This window comes from Vanessa tameamea, chromosome 31, assembly GCF_037043105.1.
Source record: "Vanessa tameamea isolate UH-Manoa-2023 chromosome 31, ilVanTame1 primary haplotype, whole genome shotgun sequence".
In the NCBI taxonomy this organism is placed as follows: Eukaryota; Metazoa; Arthropoda; class Insecta; order Lepidoptera; family Nymphalidae; genus Vanessa; species Vanessa tameamea.
In genome coordinates, this window is record NC_087339.1 from 3,896,778 (window position 1) to 3,919,181 (window position 22,404).

Sequence of the window (22,404 nt, forward strand, 5' to 3'; positions counted from 1 at the left end):
ACACCGGTTTTCATGGGTACGCCACTCCGAGGTCCCGGGTTCGATTCCCAGCCGAGTCGATGTAGAAAAAGTTCATTAATTTTCTATATTGTCTCGGGTCTGGGTGTATGTGGTACCGTCGTTACTTCTGATCTTCCATAACACATGTGCTTTAGCTACTTACATTGGGATCAGAGTAATGTATGTGATGTTGTGCAATATTTATTTATTTATTTATTTATTCCAGAACTGTGTACAACCTATGTCAAAAAAGAACAAAAATACAAATTATATATGCATCGATACATAAACGGCAACAGAATAACATCCATCCCCGTAAGGGCGATTTATTGATTTTAGATTTGTAACATCCACCCCCCCTTGGACCACCCGCCTGCACCAGCGACCACCCCGTTTCTGTCTGGCCTTTGAGCTATATTAATAACTACACCCCCGAAATCAACAGAGGGTTGATATTCATCCGTCGTATTTAAATCAACCGTTAGTTAAAAGAACGTTCCAGAATTTAAATTAAACAGATACCGTTTCGAAGACTATCTCTACATATACAATAAAGTCTCAACCCTCTGTCTGAACGCTTAGATCTTTTAAATGCGTTTTTCATCAATGAACAGATTGATTCAAGAGGAAGGTTTATATGTATCATAAACAGCCTGTAAATTTCCCACTGCTGGGCTAAGGCCTCCTCTCCCTTTGAGGAGAAGGTATGGAGCATATTCCACGACGCTGCTCCAATGCGGGTTGGTGGAATACACATGTGGCAGAATTTCGTTGAAATTAGAAACATGCAGGTTTCCTCACGATGTTTTCCTTCACCGCCGAGCACGAGATGAATTATAAACACAAATTAAGCACATGAAAATTCAGTGGTGCCTGCCTGGGTTTGAACCCGAAATCATCGGTTAAGATGCACGCGTTCTAACCACTGGGCCATCTCGGCTCTTGTATATATGTATCACTATGCGCCTATCATAGTAGTTACAAAATTTTCAACTTCACTAGCCAGAAAAAAAAAAAACAATAATTTATCAGAACCTCATTGTGCGCGCGTGAAACCGGGACCAAGAGCTAGTATTCATATAAATTCGAAATCCTATAGCGCCCCACGGTACGCACGGTGCAATTCAATAATAAATAAAATGATACCATATAAATATACGTGGTATTTTGTGAATTCAATTTACTCCGACCTCTGTATTGCCAGGCTATAAAAATATATATATATCAAATATAATTGTTGTATTTACACAGAAAAATAAAATCTATATAGAAATAAGTAAAAATGAAGAATATGTTTGTAAAATCAAATAAAATTAAATGATGATTTATTTTTTAAATTTTATTCTGTCTGGCGATTTTGACAAGCCTTTCATTGGTAAATGGCTAATATTTTAAGTAGCAACACACTAACTTTCACTCTCAAAAAAAAATTATGGTCCTACAGAAAAAAAGCAAAACAAAATTTTGTAATAATAATAATAGTTTTTTTAGACCATAATTTACCGGCCGCCGCTAGAAGGCACAATAATAAAATTATTTATTTTCCTCTGGAAAAAACTTATCATGATATTTACAATAGGCGACTAATTTGGTTGAACGTTATGGCATCTTTTTATTTACCTTTATTTTTTTACAGAATCTTCTAGAATGTTTCACACCAAAAAAAAAAAGACTAACTTCGATAAATATCTTCTCATTCTCAGAATCTTATAAAGAATTACATATATCCCATACATCTAAATATTATGATCCTCTGCCCAAAGGTTGCCTGGAAGAGATCGCTGCTTAGCGGTAAGGCCGCCTGTTGCACCGTATGCAACATTTGTGTAGCAAAATTGTAATTTTTAGTTTTAAGTTTGGGTGCAATAAAGAGTTATTAAATAAATAAATTACTCAAATAAAACGAATACCATTGACTATTTTAGATCTCGACAAATGTCAAGGTCAAATTTATTAATTTCTTTGAATGTTACATTTTCAAGTCTCAACTACTGCAGAAGAGGGCTATTCGTGCAATTTATAACCTGGGGCCAAAAGATTCGTTAAGAGATAAATTTAAAGAAATTAAAATAATGACTGTCGCTTCTCAATTTGTTTTTGATAATGTTATGTAAACTTGTTACTCCAAGTACCCGATAACACAGGGTTAGTAACTCTTTTTTGGGGCAATGTATACGTTTTTACAACAGGATCCCAGAAAACGTTCACAATTATTCAATTATAAAATTCAAAAGAATCGTTAAAGAGCGTTTGTGTGCTAAAGGATATTACAACACTAATGACTTTTTAGTTGACTGCACACCTTGGGAATGAAATGATCGCCTCCAGGCTGCTTCAAATAACTAAAATATAATTATCATTGTACATAATAATGGCTAAAAATAAAATAAAAAAATATCCCGCTTAGTTTCTTTCGCCGGTTCTTCTCAGGTCCGAGGTGCTAAATTCCGAACCGGTGGTAGATTTTTGACAATCAATAAGCAAGTGTAAACACTTCTATACTGAATAAAGATTTTTTTGACTTTTTTGACTTTGACACTAGCGATCAACATAAAACTTCGCATACACGTTTCCAGAGGCATCTAAACATAAGCACGCAGACGGTAAAGGTATATGAAAGGCCTCACCTGCTGTACCGGCTCTTGCTGCTGACGCTCCCATCATCACGATAGTTCATCGAACTCCTCTGGTTGTTGCTGCTTCTCTGGTTTTGCGGTTCTTGATAAGTTTTCTGTTTAAAATTAAATATGGATTTGCTCAGAATGTTTTTATTACTTAATAAAAAAAAAAGAGGACCTTACAGTCCTTAGATTTAAATGCTCTCGAAAAATTGGTACCAACTGACGGCCAACTCTGATGGTGAGGTCAAAAAAGGTGAAATCAAATTTCGGCCTCCCCCGGGTTTAACTTCCGGACGGAAGTTTGTAACGGCTCACGAAATTGCAAATTTCAGGAAAGCGAGAGAAAATATGTTACACATCAAAAATTAGATTCACCGACATTGTGTAGTTGGAACAAAGGGCTTAAGCGACGAATACACGAGTTGACATTTTACCCCACAAATACGACACGTAGATTGAGCAACGCTTAAGAACTTTAAAAGATCAAAGCGTACAGACAGCGGGAACATACTACGATTAATACTGTGTAGGTACACTAAATGACGAGAAAACAAAGTCATTTTCAATACTAATCGTAAAATAATCGAAATTTTAGACTTCAACGAGTGTAACGTACCCGTGTCCCGTTGCATTTTACCTGACACGATAATGTTGCTTGATATCCCTCCGAGAGCTAGCGCACGTGTTCATATCCGGGCCATTTGTCACCGAGTGTAGTCGCATACGCAACATGTCTGCCAATATTTCCAGCAAGGAGGTCACGTTCAACGTCACACCTCGTGCGACGTTAATTTAAACACTGACTATCGTGGCATACAAAAAATTCCATGGCATTTGCCTCGGGGTCATTACACTAACATGTTGAGATCATGTCACGCAGCATATTGCCAATTCTCTAGTATATCCGCGGCTTAAATTCACACTCTACCAGTCTACCCTATGAGCTTATCTTAAATCACCAATTATTAATAGCATACCACCCCCCCCCCCCCCGTCTGTCCGAACGCAATAAACTCAAAAATTACCGAACCGAATTTGCTATGGTTTTCTCCAACGGACGATGTTGTTAACCAAGAAGGTTTTGATATGCAATACATGAAGATTTTGCGTAAATTTGCTGAAAATTACGATAATTGTTGAAGACATCGAAAAGGTGCTTTACAGCCATCGCGTAATCCAATAGTTCTATGCACAACGTTATTGATGGACGTGTAGAACCTTGTTACATCCAAGCAAAGCCGAATAGTGTTGCTACTTAAAAATCACCGACGAAACTCAAGGGAACTTTTCTTTTATAGCAGTAATTGTACATACCTTATGAGCTACGTTGATATTCAACTGGAGAGGTTCGGTCTTATTCAATTTCATCATGGCCAATTTAGCTTCACTGTAACAATTATCAATACATTAATAAATGTCCAATAATTTAATATAAACTGCTGAAAAGTCGATCGTATCTTAAAAAAACCGCTTATTTAGAGTAATATGGCAGTTGCATATTCTCATTGATATGGGAGATGGAGAGGCCAGGAAGAGCAGGCGATCTCATCCCTTACAGGAAACCCAAAACTTAACCTCACCCGGGAAACGAATGAGGTCTAATACGATTGCACCATAGTTGCAGGAAAATCGATTTTTAAATTATCAACAAAATTAATTTCTCGTTGGACCAATTATCTTGAATATAAAATTGGAAGTCGCATATGGGTAACACATTTATTGGGTAAGTTGGCTGTAGATTAGGACATCGTGATCTTTGATGAAGAAATGGCGGGCCATATGGGCTGACTTCTTGAAACACTAGGTAAGCAGTCTGTGGACGAAGATATCATGACCTTAGATGAAAAGGGGACATCACGTATTAAAACTCTTGGTAAGTTAACCAGACGAAGCTAATATGATCTTGCGTAATGAAGGGACGTTCCACGTTCCACGTAAGTCCAATGTAACAGGCACAAGGGACATATCTTATTTCCCAAGGTTGCTGTCATATTGGTTATATAATGGATGGTTCCGATCTATTAATAGCTCTTGGAGCTCTTAGAGACTCCCCTTCGAGATGTTTTTAACAAATAAGAAATATATGTGTACTACCAAGTATACAAATACTTGGTGGTAGGGCTTTGTGCGAGCCCGTCTGGGTAGGTACCATCCACTCATCAGATATTCTACCGCCAAATAACAGTACTCTGTATTGTTGTGTTCCAGTTAGAAGGGTGAGTGAGCCAGTGTAATCACAGGCACAAGGGACATAACATCTTAGTTCCCAATGTTGGTGGCGCATAGTTGATGTAAGGAATGGTTAATATTTCTTACAGCGCCTTTGTCTATGGGCGGTGGTGACCACTTACCATCGGGTGGCCCATATGTTCGTCCGCCAACCAATGCCGTAAAAAAAAAACTTACAGTTGCGTCACAATATATTTACAACAATGTTATGTATATGATAATAATTATTTGTACACGAGACGCAAGGATAAGCTTATAACGCCAAGTTTCCGACTCCGCAGAGTCGATAAACCCTCCCTGGGACGAGGTATCGAGGTAAGCTAAGTAAACATACATAAAAGGAATTCACAAACAATCCACTCACCTCGGTGTTTCATACCAGATCAGCGCGTATCTCTTAGATGGATCGTTACTGAGAAAAATTTTGAGACAATTCCCGTATTTCGAGAACAGATTCCGTAGACCCTCCTGTTTCAGTATCTTCGGTATATTCGTTACGTACAACTTGCAATGATCTAGCTGTACGCCGCTATCTGTACTGAGATTAGAGAGGAAACAGTTTATGTACATTCACAGTAACATTGATAATCTTGATAGAATCAGTAATAATCATTGTATGTACACGAGACGCAAGGATAAGCTTATAACGCCAAGTTTCCGACTCCGCAGAGTCAATAGATCATCCTCGGGGCGAGGTATCCGTTTCTATAATAAAATTCCGCAGACATTTATAACTTTGCCGTTTCATATATTCAAATCATTTGTAAAAAATACATCGGTAAAGAAAGCATATTATTTGATACAAGATTATATTGATGATAAAAAAGCGTGGAGTTAACGCTCGTTGACTTCCAGGCGGGAGACATGACATACATATATAATTGTATTTAACTAACATGACTGTATTTTTAGATGTTGAAAAAGAGTAACTACTGAGTTTCTTGCCGGTTCTTCTCGGTAGAATCTACATTCCGAACCGGTGGTAGCTTTACTCTAAATTGTTTGTTAAATGACGATTCAAAAGTGCTTGTAAAAACCTACTTGAATAAAGTATATTTTGATTTGATTGATTTGAATAGCCTGTATAGTTTATTAGAAAGAGCATGTAGAGCTTTTATTTAAGCAAAATACCTGTCGAGTAATCACAATGCATTTGTATAGTCTATTCCAATCCAAGAAGGAATAAAGATTTAAAAAAAAACCTTAGATTAACGTATTTCATGCGATTCGCTAATAACTCAACTATAAACACTACTAAGAGTTTACGATTAATATATCTCTATTTACAAAACAACGCTGTTACACTTAACTACTTATATCCAATTTAATTTCTTTCAAAGTTCCGATAACTGTTTATTTAACGTCCAAAACGCCATTTCTTTGCAAATCCTTAATTAATGTCATAGATTATTCAAGCTCTCGACCAATGATATCGCGTCAATTTGCTGTCAAATGTTGTTTATTTGGCTTTTTCCTGTTATGGTGGCGTCAATTCGATGCCATTTTTTTTTTGTTTTCGTCTTCTATTTGTCGAAATAGACTATAGATATATTAATGTAAAGTGTGATTTACTTTTGCAGTTACATACAACATTTATAGTCACTATAAAAAGTTGCCAGCAACAAAATTTAATGAAGATAAAAATATGAAAATTAACATTGGGATCGTGTGTCTAGGACTATACGCAAAGCAGTGGCAAACATTTTTAAACAGCTGGGATAATTTATTTAACTTTTAATCTTTAATAATAAAATACCTTATTGTTTTTTTTTTATAATGTCAACACCGAATTTGATTTATTGATTACATATTTTTAATTGATCCCACTATCTTCAGCAATAAAACACTGGAGAGCGCTAATCACTTCGAAAATAGTACAGTGCTGCCCTATATTTTGCTCACGGTAAGATTTGAGTTCGAACTTCACAATTTTGATAAAAAAAAAAACTTGGATTAGATTATTTAAATTTTAACCAAACAACGAAGATTAACTTTCTTGTTCATTTATACTGATATTATAATACAAAAGTAACTCATTCTGTTACGGAAACCACTGAACCGAATTAGATGTAATTTTATAGAAGTAAGCTTGAACTCCAAGCAGGGCCGGATCGTAAGTTTAGAGGGCCCTGGGCTAACACTACTTAGGGGCCCACCTAAGACATATCTGAACGTAGACTTGAAACCATACGACCTGTTTAATGAAGTTATGCATTATCGTCTATTTATGACTTTGACTTGACTTAGCTGGGGGCCCCTTGAATCCACGGGGCCTCGAGCTGAAGCCCAAAAAGCCATATGGTAGATCTGGCCCTGACTCCAAGGAAGTATATAGTATACGTTTTTTATGCCTGACGACCAACACTCGAAGAAAAAATGTATGTGTAGAAGATGAAAAATTTTCATATGAATCTCCACCAACTCTTTTTATTTAAGTTACTTACTTGGTATCATCATCTTGGTATTGCGGTGCATATGTCGAGTTTTCATATTCTTCTCTCATTGGATCCCAGTCCTGCGAATGGTTCTGACTTCGATTTCGTTGATACATTTCTAAACGAACGAAAAATGTATTAAATATAAACACATAAATTACTCTGATACCGATGTAAGTAGCTAAAGCACTTGTGTTATGGAAGATCAGAAGTAACGACGGTACCACAAACACCCAGACCCAAGACAACATAGAAAACTAATCGACTTTTTCTACATCGACTCGGCCGAGAATCAAACCAACTCGGAGTGGCGTATCCATGAAAACCGGTGTACACACAACTCGACCACGTCATTCATCAAGATTCATCAAGATTTATTAAAATAAATAGTATCGTCTTCACCCTTTATTAACAAATTAAGATAAAACTGAATCTCTTGCCGTTTCTTCTCGGTAGAATCTATTTTCCGAACCGGTGGTAGCTTTAAAATTTAATTCAACACTAACATGACGATTCAAAAGTGCTTTTATGAGCCTATTTGAATTAAGAATAGACAAACGCCTATTCCATTACAACTACATAAAAAAAAAAGGAAATTTTAATGTTTTGATTAGATTTTTATTTGTAATTTACATGTAATACTGTGCGCGCACTATTAAAATCTAACAATCTTAAAAAAGTTTTTTTTTTTATAATTAATTGCGCGCTTTATCTTGTCCTAACAACCCCGAGCTAAATTCAAAACGTGAAGTATCTCATTCATCAGAAAGTTAGTTAAAAAAACAATTTTCGATTAGGCTGTATGCGTGTTATCCCAACCTCAAATTAAAAAGTAAACTAAACAGCCTACTCAAAAAATTCTATTCGATTTGTCTTCTGGCTTCTAAATTTGATCATATTTCTGGACGTCTGCGTTAAATGATGCCTTATATGACATTTCCGATTATAAGTGATGTTATTTTTTTTCTCTATTCTCCTGACAATTTAAAAACAAACTCCTGTATGACAATCAACGCAGTTATATACGCTTAATGAAAATGCATTTTGTTACACATGAACAAATAAAGAGAAAATCAGTTAATAAACAGAGAATAAAATACTTAACTATCAACAATAAGGTACTTGCCTATAATGGACCTTGGAGAGTACTCCCAAACCACAGTACTTTATATTTATATATAGTAACAAAAGTTAAATTTATTTCTATTCATATACAACATATGTACTTAAGTAGATTGCCAAAAAAAAAAAAGACCCGCTGAGTTTCTTTCGCCGGTTCTTTTCAGGTTAGGGTGTTTCCATTTCCGAACAGGTGTTAGTGTTTAATTTGACTATCAATAAGTATAATGTTTCTATATTGAATAAAGGAATTTGAGTTTGAGTATAAAGGATAATTTTCAAAACCGACCTATTTCGAAAATTAAAATACATGACAACAAGAGAACTCACTGGTAAATAGAGGGTGGCATTAAGCCCTCCATATACCTGGGGAAGGGGTCCAGGTGACATCCTAAGCCTCCCCATTCCCTCCCCCTGCCTCTACCCTGTACAAGACCATATGTCCATAGTCATACTTTATGTTTAATTTGGAAATATATTGTCAATATAAATTAAAGATGTTTTCTTTCTCTGCTTTAAATCTATCCGTTTATTTAATAGATAAGATTTATTTGGATAAAAAAACCAAATAAAGAATTAGATACTATTTTCCATGAAGCCAGACAGGGCCGGACCGTGAGTTTAGGCGGCCCTGGGCTAATACTGCTTAGGGGCCCACCTAAGACACACCCTAATGTAGATTTGAATTAAATGGGTTTGATTAATTGTAGGACTCACAGGGCTGCAGACCATACAATCTGTTTAATTTAATAAAATTAGGTAATTCTTTCGCATTATCATCTATTTTTGATTTAACTTAACTGGGGGCCCCTTGATCCACGGGGCCCTAGGCCCAAAAAGCCATATGGTAGAGTCGGCCCTGAAGCCAGACCAACTTAATGTTTACCATATTAGTCTGGTAGCTTACTTTTGGCCAAAGAAATTATTTACTATTAAAAATTTCACAACATACATATTTAAATCACAGAATCTAATATATATTATAGATCATATAACGTAGCAGTACAAAATATTGCCACATGCTAGATTACCTAATGTATTTTAATTGTATCACCACAGACAAACCTGCACAACCACCCAAACAATAAAAATTTAACATGACATTAAAATTTTGAACAAAGCCTTTTCAACTCATATAACTTAAGCACTGTAGAATCATCAGAAGTGTATGCATCAAACATTAAATAAGAGAGTAATTTAATTAAAATTAAATAAAATCATCTCAATTTTTCATGAATTTCTATTCATATTCAACACATACAGCCAAACCTGTACGAGGGGTAGTATAATTTAAATATAGGTTATTATATATCATTACATATTATTAATAATTTAACTATGTTATGGAGAAGTGTACCAACCCCCAGAACACTAATGATAGTCGATAGATTTAAAAAGGACAAAAATATTGTGAAATAGACAACATATAAATAACAGGGTTAATGTCACTATAAAATTTGTAAAGGTATTAAAAAGCTTTGTTTCCGAGTTGGTACACTTCTGCTCAGCATTGACCAATAGTCAGTTGAGTTATTGCTAGTTCATTCCTTACAGACTTATAAACATTGTTCACGAAGTGCTCAGTTAAAACTCTTGTCTCTCTCTGACATGATGGATTTAACATTCGTTAGAAGAGGACAACATTGTTTAACTAACCACCCCATAAACAACAATTATTGATATTGTTATAACTCAATTCTTATTATACCTTAGAGAGAAGCAAAGCCATCATCTGGATATAATAATTGTTATCAAACTATCATCAGTACACACTAAGAAACCAAAACAGGTTCTGTATTCAATTTATAATCAAATAATGTCATAATTTTTCTTATTTATTACTAGTACACACAGAGTATAAAAAAGCTCAGCATATGAGAAAACCTACGACATTCACTTGCAAGCCAGTCAATTCGCAATGACTTAATCAAATCTTAATTTATGAAAAAAAAAAAAAATTTCAAAGCAGTGAAACATTTATTTTAAGTAATTGTATAGAAATCGATGAAAAATTGATTAAAGTTTGAGAAAATAATAATTATGATTTAAAAAAAAAAATTGTCGAATAAAGTGCTTCAAGTGAAAAAAAAAAAATGTCCACACAAATGAGGTATGAAAAAACAATCTATATAGAACCAAAAAGAAACAGTTCATAAACAAAAATATATAAACAGAGAAATATTCTTACACATTGTTAAGCCCTTGATAAATAAATATGTAAACCCTTCATTAGCCATTCAAGACTTAAATAAAAAAGGTAAGAATTCTTTAATTTCTCTGCCCGTGTCCCAATTTATTTGGGGTCGGCAAATCATGCCTTTTGTTTCCATTGTCCCTTATTATTCGTCATCTGATTGCTCACATCCACCTCTCTCAAATCCCTACTCGTACACTCCATCCATAACTTCTTCGATTGGCCTAATACCTCATTCTGTGCTCATCACTCTTTTGAGAATTTGATTCTCATTCAAGAATTTAATTGTAAGTAGAAATATGCTCATTTTATCAAAAGTCGATTAAATCTACTAAATTTGTTATAAGTGAATTGAATTTAGAGTTTGCAAAAATACCCAAAAAGAAAATTACTAAATCCAGTATAATACTTTTTTTTTCAATAAGTAAAGATCCTTATGAAATAGTGAGTATCAAAATTAAATATGTATCGGAAAAAAAACTATTTATGAAAAAAAGCGAACTTTTTTTTTAAGTAGTTAATTATTTGCCGAAGACAAATGCATATCACTTTAATATAGGCGAGGAATAATAAGTAATGTAATAATACAGAAATATAAAACAAATCCTATAAAATATATTATCGTAATCATATTATGAATTGGTATAATTAAATGATTAGAAAAGTGTTTTTGTTCTGGCTACAATAACTTCTTAATTAAAAAGTGTACGTAAAACATCAAACCAATAAAAAAAGAAATGCTTTAGGCACGAGTCCTAAACATTTGAAAATTTTGAATTCACAAAAACGTTAACACATGTGCAAAAATTTATTCTTTTAAAGAAATAACGATAAAAGTCGTCACAACAAATTATTTAATTATTATTTTTGTACTTACCAGTAAAATTTATAAGACACGTAAAACAATGGAACAGTGACAGAGAAGATATTCTCTGACACAATAGAATAGATCAAAATTATGATAAAAAACGCTACGCCGGCCGACCGGATCCGAGCGAAAATACGAAACCACGTCCTTTCAAATTGTGCACATAGACTAAGGATTTTTTAGCACTGAACGGACAGCAAAATTTAATAGGGATGTATATTTAGTCGATTACCTCGATTATTACGATTTTTCCCGATGGAAATAAAAATTGTGAATACTAATAACGATATTAGGCACATGTAAAATATCCTTAATATTGTTTTATGTTTTAATCAGTATACGTAAAAAAAAATAAAAATTTAAAACTATTTTGAAAATAATGAAACTCGATTTTATTATAAATAATTAAGGATTTCCACGTAGATTTTTGCCAATTAAAATGTCCTTTATTCTGTTATCTTATTCTTTTTAATCACATTTTTAGACACAATGGTATTATTTCGGTAAAATTACGGTAAACCTTAATGTTTTATAACACAAAATAAAAAAACAGAAATTCCTCACAATGCTATTGATGTAAGCATAATTTTAAATTTTATTAAAATTTAAATATAAAAAATTAATAGATATATTCATTGATTTTCCATACTATGAGTTAGTTGAAATAATGTCGCTATTAATTAATATATGCATAAATTAGTTATTTAATTTAATTTTATAAAGTAATTTTTTATAACATTTAAGAAATAAATGCTTCATGGACGTTGATTGTTGATTATAAAAAAATAATTTGACAGGAATAACATTATTTTCAGACCCCTGAGTGTAGTTTTCATATAACTTTATAGGAAATATGATGTTTACAACATACTTGGGGCTACTAACACTCCCTTGTCACTTTTGCAAATATAATAGTATACTATATACTGTAATTCAAAAATAAAAGACAATTAAATTACAATACGAAGCGACTGATTGTGACTCGATATTCGATAAAATTAAACATCATTTACGAATATCGAAATCTAATTTCACTGTACATATATTTAATGAACTTTACGGTGGAAACGATTTGAAAACATTTTGCTAATTATTAATTGATATACTCTAGTCTATAAATTCTTATTTAATGCTTAAATATATTTTACTTTTTAAACTTATTAAATGTTACAAAAAGTATAACTATAATAATCGAAAAAAATTAAATGACGAAATTCATACAACACTATCGTTGTTTTTTTTGTGTGACATTGACAGCTGACTGCTACACACAAATTGACAGTGACAGCCAAATATATAACCTCTTCGTACGTCTTAGTAGCAACAAGTTTTTTTGTTTTTAAAGTTATCTAAAACTATTTACAAATATGAAGAATGGATGATTACGGGAAACACGCACCTTCGTACCAACTAGATCAAGAAATATTGGACGGTGAGTACTAGAGGGCGTCTGTGAATGAAATTTGAGACTACTTCTCGGAATCAAATGACGCAAAATTCTTTAATCTCGTATTTTTATTTGAATACTTAACGTTTTGAATAAATACTAGGTAAAAAGTAAAGCGTTAGAGTGAAAAAGATCAACATAGTTCTTTTGTTTTTGTATTTGTTAATAATATATTTTATTGTAATTATCAAATTATTTAAAAATTTTTTATTTACTTATTTCCAATGTTATTCTGAAGATCACTTCGAAATTTAAAAAGTATTAGTCTATTTTATTCTCAAAGTGACAATATTACTTGATAATCTTTAAAGTATGCTTAATTAATATTATATATTCCATTATAAAACAATACACAACACTTTGTTTGAATTATTTTGTCTTTTTTTTTTTATAAAGCTAGGCCTAGATGTCTACAGACCTAGAATTATAGAGCCAGTGTCTATAAGTTTTTAATATAAATTTATTTACAAAAACCTTTTTATCAAATTTCTTTAAAAAATATTTTTATTAAATTTTATGAATTCGTACTAAATAACGTGCACAGGATTAAAATGATAATACAAAATATCTTAATTGTAACTTAGCTACTGAACTGTTTATGTATCTAAATTTAATTTTAAATTTGTATTAAGTAAGTAAGTTAAGTAAATAAGTAAGTTTTCTTACATTGGTTATTATTTTAAATCAATTTTGTGGGCATTTTAAAGAGCGACCTTTAGTATGAATTCGGTCATGTTCGAATACGAATTTCCTTTCTGATCATTTTATTTCGGTTGCTTTGAAATTAATTCCTAGTTTTTATACATTTTCTGAAAGCTAAGTAAACGATTGTTTTTAAAATAATCTGCAGAACAAGTTTCATAATGATTTCTTTTTTCAGGCATATTTGATGGAAAAAATAAAAAAAATATTGAAATAATATAGTTTTCCGTCTCGCATTTTTAAATTTGGACCGATAATTATTGTTTAAATATTGAATAATATCCAGTGTTTAATCGTTTTTATAAATCAGAAGAAAAAAATAGATTTTAATTGATACTTTTTTTAAAATAAATTTTTGAAATTGCATTTTTGAATTATTTTGAAAAAATCTAAAAAACGCGATAACTCAAAAATGGCTCACTTTTGCATCATGCATATGGGTGTTCAAATTATCGCAAATAGTCACCCCTATCACCCCCTACCGGGAAGACGTCGAATTATCAATAACCCTGTATATATATATTCCAATGGAAGTAGGAAAAAAGATAAACAAACCTTAGATTTACGTATTTCATGCGATTCGCTAATAACTCAGCTATAAACACTACTAAGAGTTTACGATTAATATATCTTTATTTATAATACAACACTGTTACACTTAACTACTTATATCCACTTTAGTTTACTTTCAAAATTACGATAACAGTTTCGTCGACGTTCAAAACACCTTAGATTAGATATAAACAATATATGTTTATTTATTTGGCTTTTCTCCTGTTATGGTTGTTACAAACAAATACATCTTAATATGTTTAAATTAATACCTTTAAGGAGTTAATTACTTTAACAAAGGAGATTTAATGATAATAGGCTATTTGACTGGTTTTTAAAATCCATTTTATATTATTTAGTAGAGGTTAAGGAACCCAGTGAAAGTTTTTTTTTAAATTCTAGGACATATTTGCTGCAAAATATCAAAATAAAAATATTTACGAATGTTTAAATAGCGCGCGAAAACGCTACTTTGTCAATATGGTGCTGCAATGGGGTCGGTGACGTCACCTGCCTGTATTGTAATCTGTGGCACATATAATCCACATACAGTAGGCAAACGAGGTTAATAAGCAAGTGACGTCATCATAAGCCCGACCGATCGGGAGCGTTTTGTGTCACGTGACAAACGTTTAAAAAAATGCATTTTTATTTATGGAATTTTGAATAAATTAATTATTATTTTTAACTTTCGTTGATAAATAACCGTTTCTAAACTCATAATATATACTGATTACAATAATTGACACTTTATTTTTCGCATTGTCAAATAGCCTGTTCTTCATTAAAAATAATTTCGTCGTCCGTTCATTCCAGCACGTGGCATCAATATGACAGTTGAAGAGGTGGCAGGCTTACCTACATGCAAGTATACGGAAAGAGTTCAAAGCCTGATACTAAACGACGACGACTTGGCCTTCCTGAAGGGTCTCCGACGGAGAATCAAGAACAGAGTAAGTAGGTCTTAAGTTCATATAACTCAATGTCTAACACTAAGCTCTTAAAAGGGGACGAATATCTTGAACTTAGGTTCTAGATTCTATTCTTTTGTTTTTTTGTATTATGTCCGTACAGACATATGACTCCACTCCACATGATAGTAAGTGGGTGGAGTCCAAACGCGAAGACCAGTACAGTCAGCAAGAATGAGCTGCACTAGTCGCCTTCCCCATGCCGGCCCGCAAGATGCCTCTTCACGCGTTTGATCCAAATTTGACTATCCTTGACAAAATGTAACCAAAGCTTAATCCTAACTGTGGACCAATAACTTCTTAACATCTCATCTATTTTCGACTGAACCGCAACTGGATCGTTATGTTAGTGAATATATATTTAATAGTAGTATCCCACTGCTGGGCTAAGCCCTCCTCTTCCTTTGAGAAGGGTTGCTAGATGCACACGTGGCAGTTTCGTCGAAATTAGACACATGCAGGTTTCCTCACGATGTTCTCCTTCACCGAGCACGAGATTAATTATTTATAAACAGAAATGAAGTACATGAAAATTCAGCGGTGCTTGTTTTGAACCCGCAATCATCGGTTAAAATGCGGAAGATTTAACCATGGGATCGACCACAGTTTTGGTGTTGTAGTTTTTTTTTTCCGTTAGCCATCACAAAACTGCCTCTCATATGATACTATAGTTTTTTTTTACGCCATATTTTATGTTATGGAGTAATTTTGTCGAAGAATTGAATTTACAGTGCTATTTCTTGTATAAGTTAATTTCTCACGACGTTCGAATGTGCACACCGCAAACGTAACGCGATACGTTCTGGTAACACAAGCTGATTATTGCGGGTTTACATACGTTTTATGTAATTGTGAAAGTTTATTGGTGATTCGCGTTCAATACTTTACTGGTTCCCTGTGGGGGGAAGGGGGGAGGGTTTCATTCGTAATGGCTTATAAGGCATCGTGGTTTGGTCGTTAATCCTGGGTTGCGCCTGTAAAAAGTTGAGTTTGTTTGTTAAGAAATTCCAGTAGATTCGTGTCTGAAAGCTGTGTTTACCACAAATTATAAAACAAAAGGCATGCGCAACAAGGATTAAGCCCGCAGAACATTAGCAAAACACAACAAAGGCGAATACGAAAATGACGCGTCTTTTTATAACACGTCAGAAGTATGGGGCCATTCATTTATTACGTAAGACTATTTTAGCTTGTTTTTGACGCCCCCCCCGTATTATATGAAAAAATAAGTATAGGGCGACCCCCTCCCCCTTGTTTAATATTTATTACGTAAGAATCTAAAGGAAAAAATGAATACACGTTTGGTTTATTTTAATTTTTGTTTCAAAGAATTAATTGTTTGAAATATTTATTCGTAATTTTAAAGGTACTAATAATCTTTATTTTGTGGCCCGCCCGTTGCCATGGAAATGAAAATATTGTTTTATACATATACGCATCCGAACGAATCTCGACAATCGAAACTTTTTCAAATAATTTTAACTGTACGCATTTTTTTGATCTTACGTACGAACTATCGAGACTCCTTCCCACCCCCTTGTAAGAAAACATAAGACATTGTCGACCCCCTCCCCCTAAATCGTCTTACGTAATAAATGAATAGCCCCTATGGACACTTTCATTTCTAATAACTAGCTATCCGTCCTGACTTCACATGAGTACAAAGTTTTACATTGAAGAAATAGACAATAACATTTCAAAAAACTCTTATTCCGGCTGGGAAATTGAAATTCTCGTTTTTTTTCGACTATAATATGCCTGTACTATTCATATAAACCATCCTCTTGAATCGCTCTGTTTATTGAAGAAAACTGCATTAAAATCAGTTGCGTAGTTTATAAGATCCAAGCGTACAGACGACGGAAAGTGACTTCGTTTTATATTATCTAGTGATTCTGTACCTAAATTGACATTAGGACAAATAATGGAGATATATATATATAACATATTGATTTATATATAACCACATAGTATAAAACAAAGTCGCTTCTCGCTGACTGTCTGTTCCTGTATATGCTTTTAAATCTGTGAAACTACGAAACGGATTTTGATGCGGTTTTTTTTAATAGATAGATTGATTCAAGAGGAATATTTATATGTATAATACATGCACAATATAGTAAAGAAACACTGATAATTTTAGAGGTTTCTAAAGTGATGTCGTAAATAAACATATTATTTTGCGCTTTCATTGCAAACGCTAAGAAGCCTACGGGATAGATCAAAATAATGTACTACAGTATTATGATGATACCTCATTAAAGCGGTTTTTATATTTTTTAGTTTATATTTCGCTTAACAGCTCGCCTCACAGAACAGCCGACGACGCAGTATGGAGCACTTGCGCCGCCTGACTCGGGAGCTGCGGGCGGTGAGGGCGTGTCGCGAGGACGCGCTGAGTGAGAGACGCGCCCTCTTAGAATCCAGAACGGAATTACGGAAGAGTTTTAGTTTGCTACGGAACCATGTCCTACAGGTATTACTTGTTTCATTTCTGATTTATGCATCCGTGTATATTCTATTCAAAGACAACAAAATTCAAAGACAAACAATTGACAGCAAATCGACGCGACATCATTGGTCGAGAGCTTGATTGATCTATGGATTTGCGATTGGCGTTTGAACGTCGACGAATCTGTTATCGGAATTTTGGAAGTAAAATTAAAGTGGATATAAGTAGTTAAGTGTAACAGTGTTGTATTATAAATAGAGATATGTTAATCGTAAACTCTCAGTAGTGTCTATAGCTGAGTTATTAGAGAATCGCATGAAATACGTAAATCTAAGGTTTGTTTATCATTTTTCCTACTTCCATTGGAATACGCTGTACAGGTAGATGTGACGCAATGATAACAGCGGATTTCTAACTGTAATTGGTGCACTCGTTTCATTAGGTGCTCCAATAGATCAGGTTTCTTAATAATATAAGCCGAGATGGCCCAGTGGTTAGAACGCGTGCATCTTAACCGATGATTTCGGGTTCAAACCAGGCAAGCACCACTGAATTTACATGTGCTTAATTTGTTTATAATTCATCTCGTGCTCGGCGGTGAAGGAAAACATCGTGAGGAAACCTGCGTGTGTCTAATTTCAACGAAATTCTGCCACATGTGTATTCCACCAACCCGCATTGGAGCAGCGTGGTGGAATATGCTCCATACCTTCTCCTCAACGGGAGAGGAGGCCTTAGCCCAGCAGTGGGAAATTTACAGGCTGATTATGTTTATGTTATGTGTAATAATATAATGGTAAAAATGGATATGTCGTCGACTTCCGGTTGGAACGAAGTTGCTTTCTATGTGTATTAAATAACAGACTACTTAAACTATTAATTAAACTGTCTAAGAAAGAGACAGAAAGAGACAGAGGGAGAAAGAGAGAGAAAGATCGAGGAGGGGGCACAACGCTTTTACTTGGTGGTAGGGCTTTGTGCAAGCCCGTCTGAGTAGACGCTACTCACTTGTCAGATATTCTACCCACGAACAGCAGCAGTCAGTGTCGTTCTGTTACAGTTTGAAGGAGTAAGGCAGTGTAACCACAGGCACATGGGACATAACATCTTAGTTTCCAAGGTTGGTGGCGCATTGGTACAGTAAGGGATGGTTAGTATTTCTAACAAAGCCATTGTCTATTCAGCATCAGGTGGCCCATATGCCATGTGACGATTTCTGCTAGTACACTATACGGCCGCGTTAACGAACTTCGATCCTAAAGTTAGAATGGCTGAAACAAAACAGGGGTTAATATAACACAGGACAATTAATTTAATTCGATCTAATTATAGGTCATAATGCAATTTAAGTTCTCTCATTCTTGAGAGAATAATGTTTTTTTTTTTTTTTTTTAATTAATTTTGATATATCAGTATGCCAAATGTATCTTAAGTAGTGCTTAGCAGTGGAAAATGTGATGGTAACTAACCGGGCTTGCACGAAGACCAACCACTAAGGAAATCATCTGTTAGGCCATAGACTCCGCCTATTGCCGCTAGATGGCATTAGTGCGCCTTCATCACCATCAACCAATCAGAGCAGCGCTTTTAACATCCATAATAAGCGATTCAAATAAATCTCTTTCAGACGCTAAAACATCGTTCCGATCCCACAGAAGTACCAGACATTGAACACGAAAAAACTGAATCTCGTTATAAAGAAAATCCAATGAAAAATGTCGAAACGAAACCGTTGCCAACGATTCAGAGTTTGCGAAATAACTGCATAGAGACGGACAGACATGTTTTTGAATGTCGCATCGATAAGCTGGTTCAGCAGAGTGTCAACCATATGTATAAAGGGAAGACGGAGAAGCGAGTTTACGCGAAGACGATATTCTTAGACGGAAAGAAAGGTGTTGGGTCGGCGAAAGTCGATGGCGTCGATGGGGTCCTGGATCTTTGTGTCAAGGAGAAGAAGAGGAGTCACGGCAGGAAGCAATTGGCGCCCAGAAGGATAACGTATTGCGATGATAATGACGGTAAGTGCACACCTTTAAATGTATTAACGAACGTGTTACTTGTTCAAGGTCAAATCGAGAACCGAGTTTGATGGGTAATGAAATTTCGTATCAAGGAGGCTTGAACTCCGAGGAACTTTTTATATGCCGCTCCCAGTCCCAGGCCTCCGAAACGGTTGTGAGGTCGCAGAAGCTGGTAATAGGACTGAAGCGCCCATTTTTAGAGCAGACGTTAACATATCCAAAACATGTTGAATACTTTGACTTATGCTTGAAGCAAAAATATCAGTGTTCATTGACATCACTTGATATTTAAGCTTATATAAATGTGTCTTATATGTCGATCTAATACTCTGGTAATAATAATAATTAATAAATAAATATTGGACAACATCACATACATTACTCTGATCCCAATGTAAGTAGTTAAAGCACTTGTGTTATGGAAGATCAGAACTAACGACGGTACAAACACCCAGACCCGAGACGACATAGAAAACTAATGAACTTTTTCTACATCGGAACCTCGGAGTGGCGTAACCATGAAAACCGGTGTACACACTACTCGACCACGGAGGTCGTCAATATTTGATAATCTCATATATTTGTCCAAATAACGCCACCCAAACCCGTGGTCGGCTAGATTAGAAAGGAATTTAAAGAAATGACCAATATTCCTATTTAGCCCTCTGTTAAGTGGAGACGACAACAGCATAACGCGTCTGGGTCAAACGTGCTACTTCTTACATCAGTAGACACCCCGCAATCCATCGCGCTTTTGACGCTTGGAAACTATTTATAAATACGCCAAAGAGATATAACTATGTGCACATTTTTTTCTGTAATCGATATGCGGACTGGCAAATGGTCACCACCGACAATGGCGCTGTAAGAAATATTAACCATTCCTTACATCACCAATGTGCCACCGACCTAGGGAACTAAGATGTTATGTCTCTTGTGCCTGTAGTTACACTGGCTCACTCACCCTTCAAACCGGTACCCAACAATACCAAGTATTTATTAGCGGCAGAATATCTGATGAGTGGGTGGTCAACCCAGACAGGTTTGCTCATAGTCCTACCACCAAATTTAATTTAAGCCTTTTCATTCCATGCATATATCAACAGTTATAAAATTATATAAAAAATAAATCGTTGAACATCAAATAGAGAATTTGAAATAATCAAATTTGATTTCATAGGTAAAGAAGTTTCTTGGAATTCTGCGTTTGCATGGACCCCTCTCGGGTGAAGGCCTCTTCCTTTTTATCTAAGATACTTCACCTTGAATTCTTGTGACTATAGGAATCACACCCCGTCAGGTGGAGGCCACCTCCAAAGAACATACAAAATTAATGCATTTTTTTTATCCTAACTTCACCTTAAATTCTTCTGACTATAGTCGTTTTTTTCCATTTCCAGATCGTGTCCTCGATTTGAAGATAAAAAAGTAACCCAGTGACATTCTTAGACAGTTAAACCTTAAAATTATAAGTAGCCATTATATGTAGACCAAAAATAAATAAATAATTGCACAGATAAAAAATACTACAGATAATTATTTTTTAAATCTGTTTAAACCGTTTTATAATGCTACATGTTAAAAAATTAATCTAAAAGATTATATTATTTAAACAAAAAAAAAAAAACGTAAGTCGTATATTTTTTATCTGTGCGAAATCACAGATTTTATATTTTTAAATATTATGAACGGTGTAAGGACCACAACGTATATACAAGAAAATTAATTAATTATGGCGTTATATTTGGTAAAATTTTACACAATAATCTAAAAGATTTTATCGTATATGAAAATGTTATGTCTCTAGATTACTTATTATTGTAAAATAATTGTTATTAGTTAAACGATACTATATAATATTCTCTGACAGGAATAATGGAATCATTGTTAAACAAAACATTTGTAAATTATATTGTTAATATCCGATAGAATGTTTGCAGAATAACACAACCATACTTTAAAATTAGCACGAGTATTTTCTAGAACATGCATATATATTGAAATACTAAGTTTTGCTGTTTGGCAGTATGATATATTACTTCTATAGGATATGTTACCACTGCTAAAAATACATGTAATGTGAAATATTTTGTTTTCTGCAAATATTATATTGTGTTGCATATTATAGTATAAAAATCTTCATATATATTTAAAAAAATAATAACCTGGTATTGACTTCCTAAGCTAACTTGTTATTTTGTAGAATATTTAAAAAAAATCTAGAGACGGTTTATTTTTTTCATGTAAAGCAATGGTATATATTTTTACAGTCTAAAATACACCAAGAAATATGTAACTATATTTGTTTATAGGTAATGTGAACATTTTTAAAAGTATGGTATTTTTATTCTATGGGCGTCATGAAATATATTGCAATTGGAGTGCAAAGTTTTGTAATGGTTCAGATAACTTTATTGATGCTATCTTGTGCACTTTTACGTCTATTTGAAGTTAGTTGTTAAAGATACGAAAACTTTTTGTTGAGATTAATGTTCCAATGAACATAATTAAACAATTGAAAATTAAGTCCATTATGAATGTTTTATACATGATATATTTATGAAATATATTAAAAGATAAAAAATATTTTTGGAGAAAACGCGTTTATTAATTGTTGTTAAAATTTATGTACATAAAAAAGAGATTACCTCTTAAAACCAAATTGGCGGGAAAACAGCGCGGATAATGTGGCCATTTTGAATTTAGACTACTAGTAAGTAACAAAGTTCAGTCTTGATCTTTAAAGAGAGTTTTGATACTTATATAAACATACAAATTTCTTACTTAAAT

General features: G+C 33.9%; 2 protein-coding genes across 4 annotated transcripts in view; one reads left to right on the top strand and one right to left on the bottom strand.

Annotated features, from left to right (window-relative positions):
* LOC113395442 (uncharacterized) overlaps positions 1-11,631 on the bottom strand; it is a 48,301-nt gene extending 36,670 nt beyond the window's left edge. For all 3 annotated transcript variants that reach the window (XM_064220125.1, XM_026633019.2, XM_064220123.1), the window contains exons 1-5: positions 11,476-11,631; positions 7,295-7,403; positions 5,215-5,388; positions 3,936-4,008; positions 2,628-2,731 (exon numbers count right to left, since the gene is read on the bottom strand). In XM_064220125.1, the coding sequence (XP_064076195.1) occupies positions 2,628-2,731; positions 3,936-4,008; positions 5,215-5,388; positions 7,295-7,401 (458 nt within the window). In that variant the 5' untranslated portion in view covers positions 7,402-7,403; positions 11,476-11,631. The remainder of the gene's footprint in view (positions 1-2,627; positions 2,732-3,935; positions 4,009-5,214; positions 5,389-7,294; positions 7,404-11,475) is intronic.
* Positions 11,632-12,737: 1,106 nt separating this feature from the next.
* On the top strand, positions 12,738-21,144 carry LOC113395441 (uncharacterized). Its single transcript, XM_026633018.2, has 5 exons — positions 12,738-12,898; positions 14,984-15,120; positions 17,441-17,614; positions 19,218-19,611; positions 21,015-21,144. Exons 1-5 carry the CDS (start codon positions 12,841-12,843, stop codon positions 21,044-21,046), a joined length of 795 nt encoding a protein of 264 aa, XP_026488803.2. The 5' UTR covers positions 12,738-12,840; the 3' UTR covers positions 21,047-21,144.
* The last annotated feature ends 1,260 nt before the right edge of the window (positions 21,145-22,404 follow it).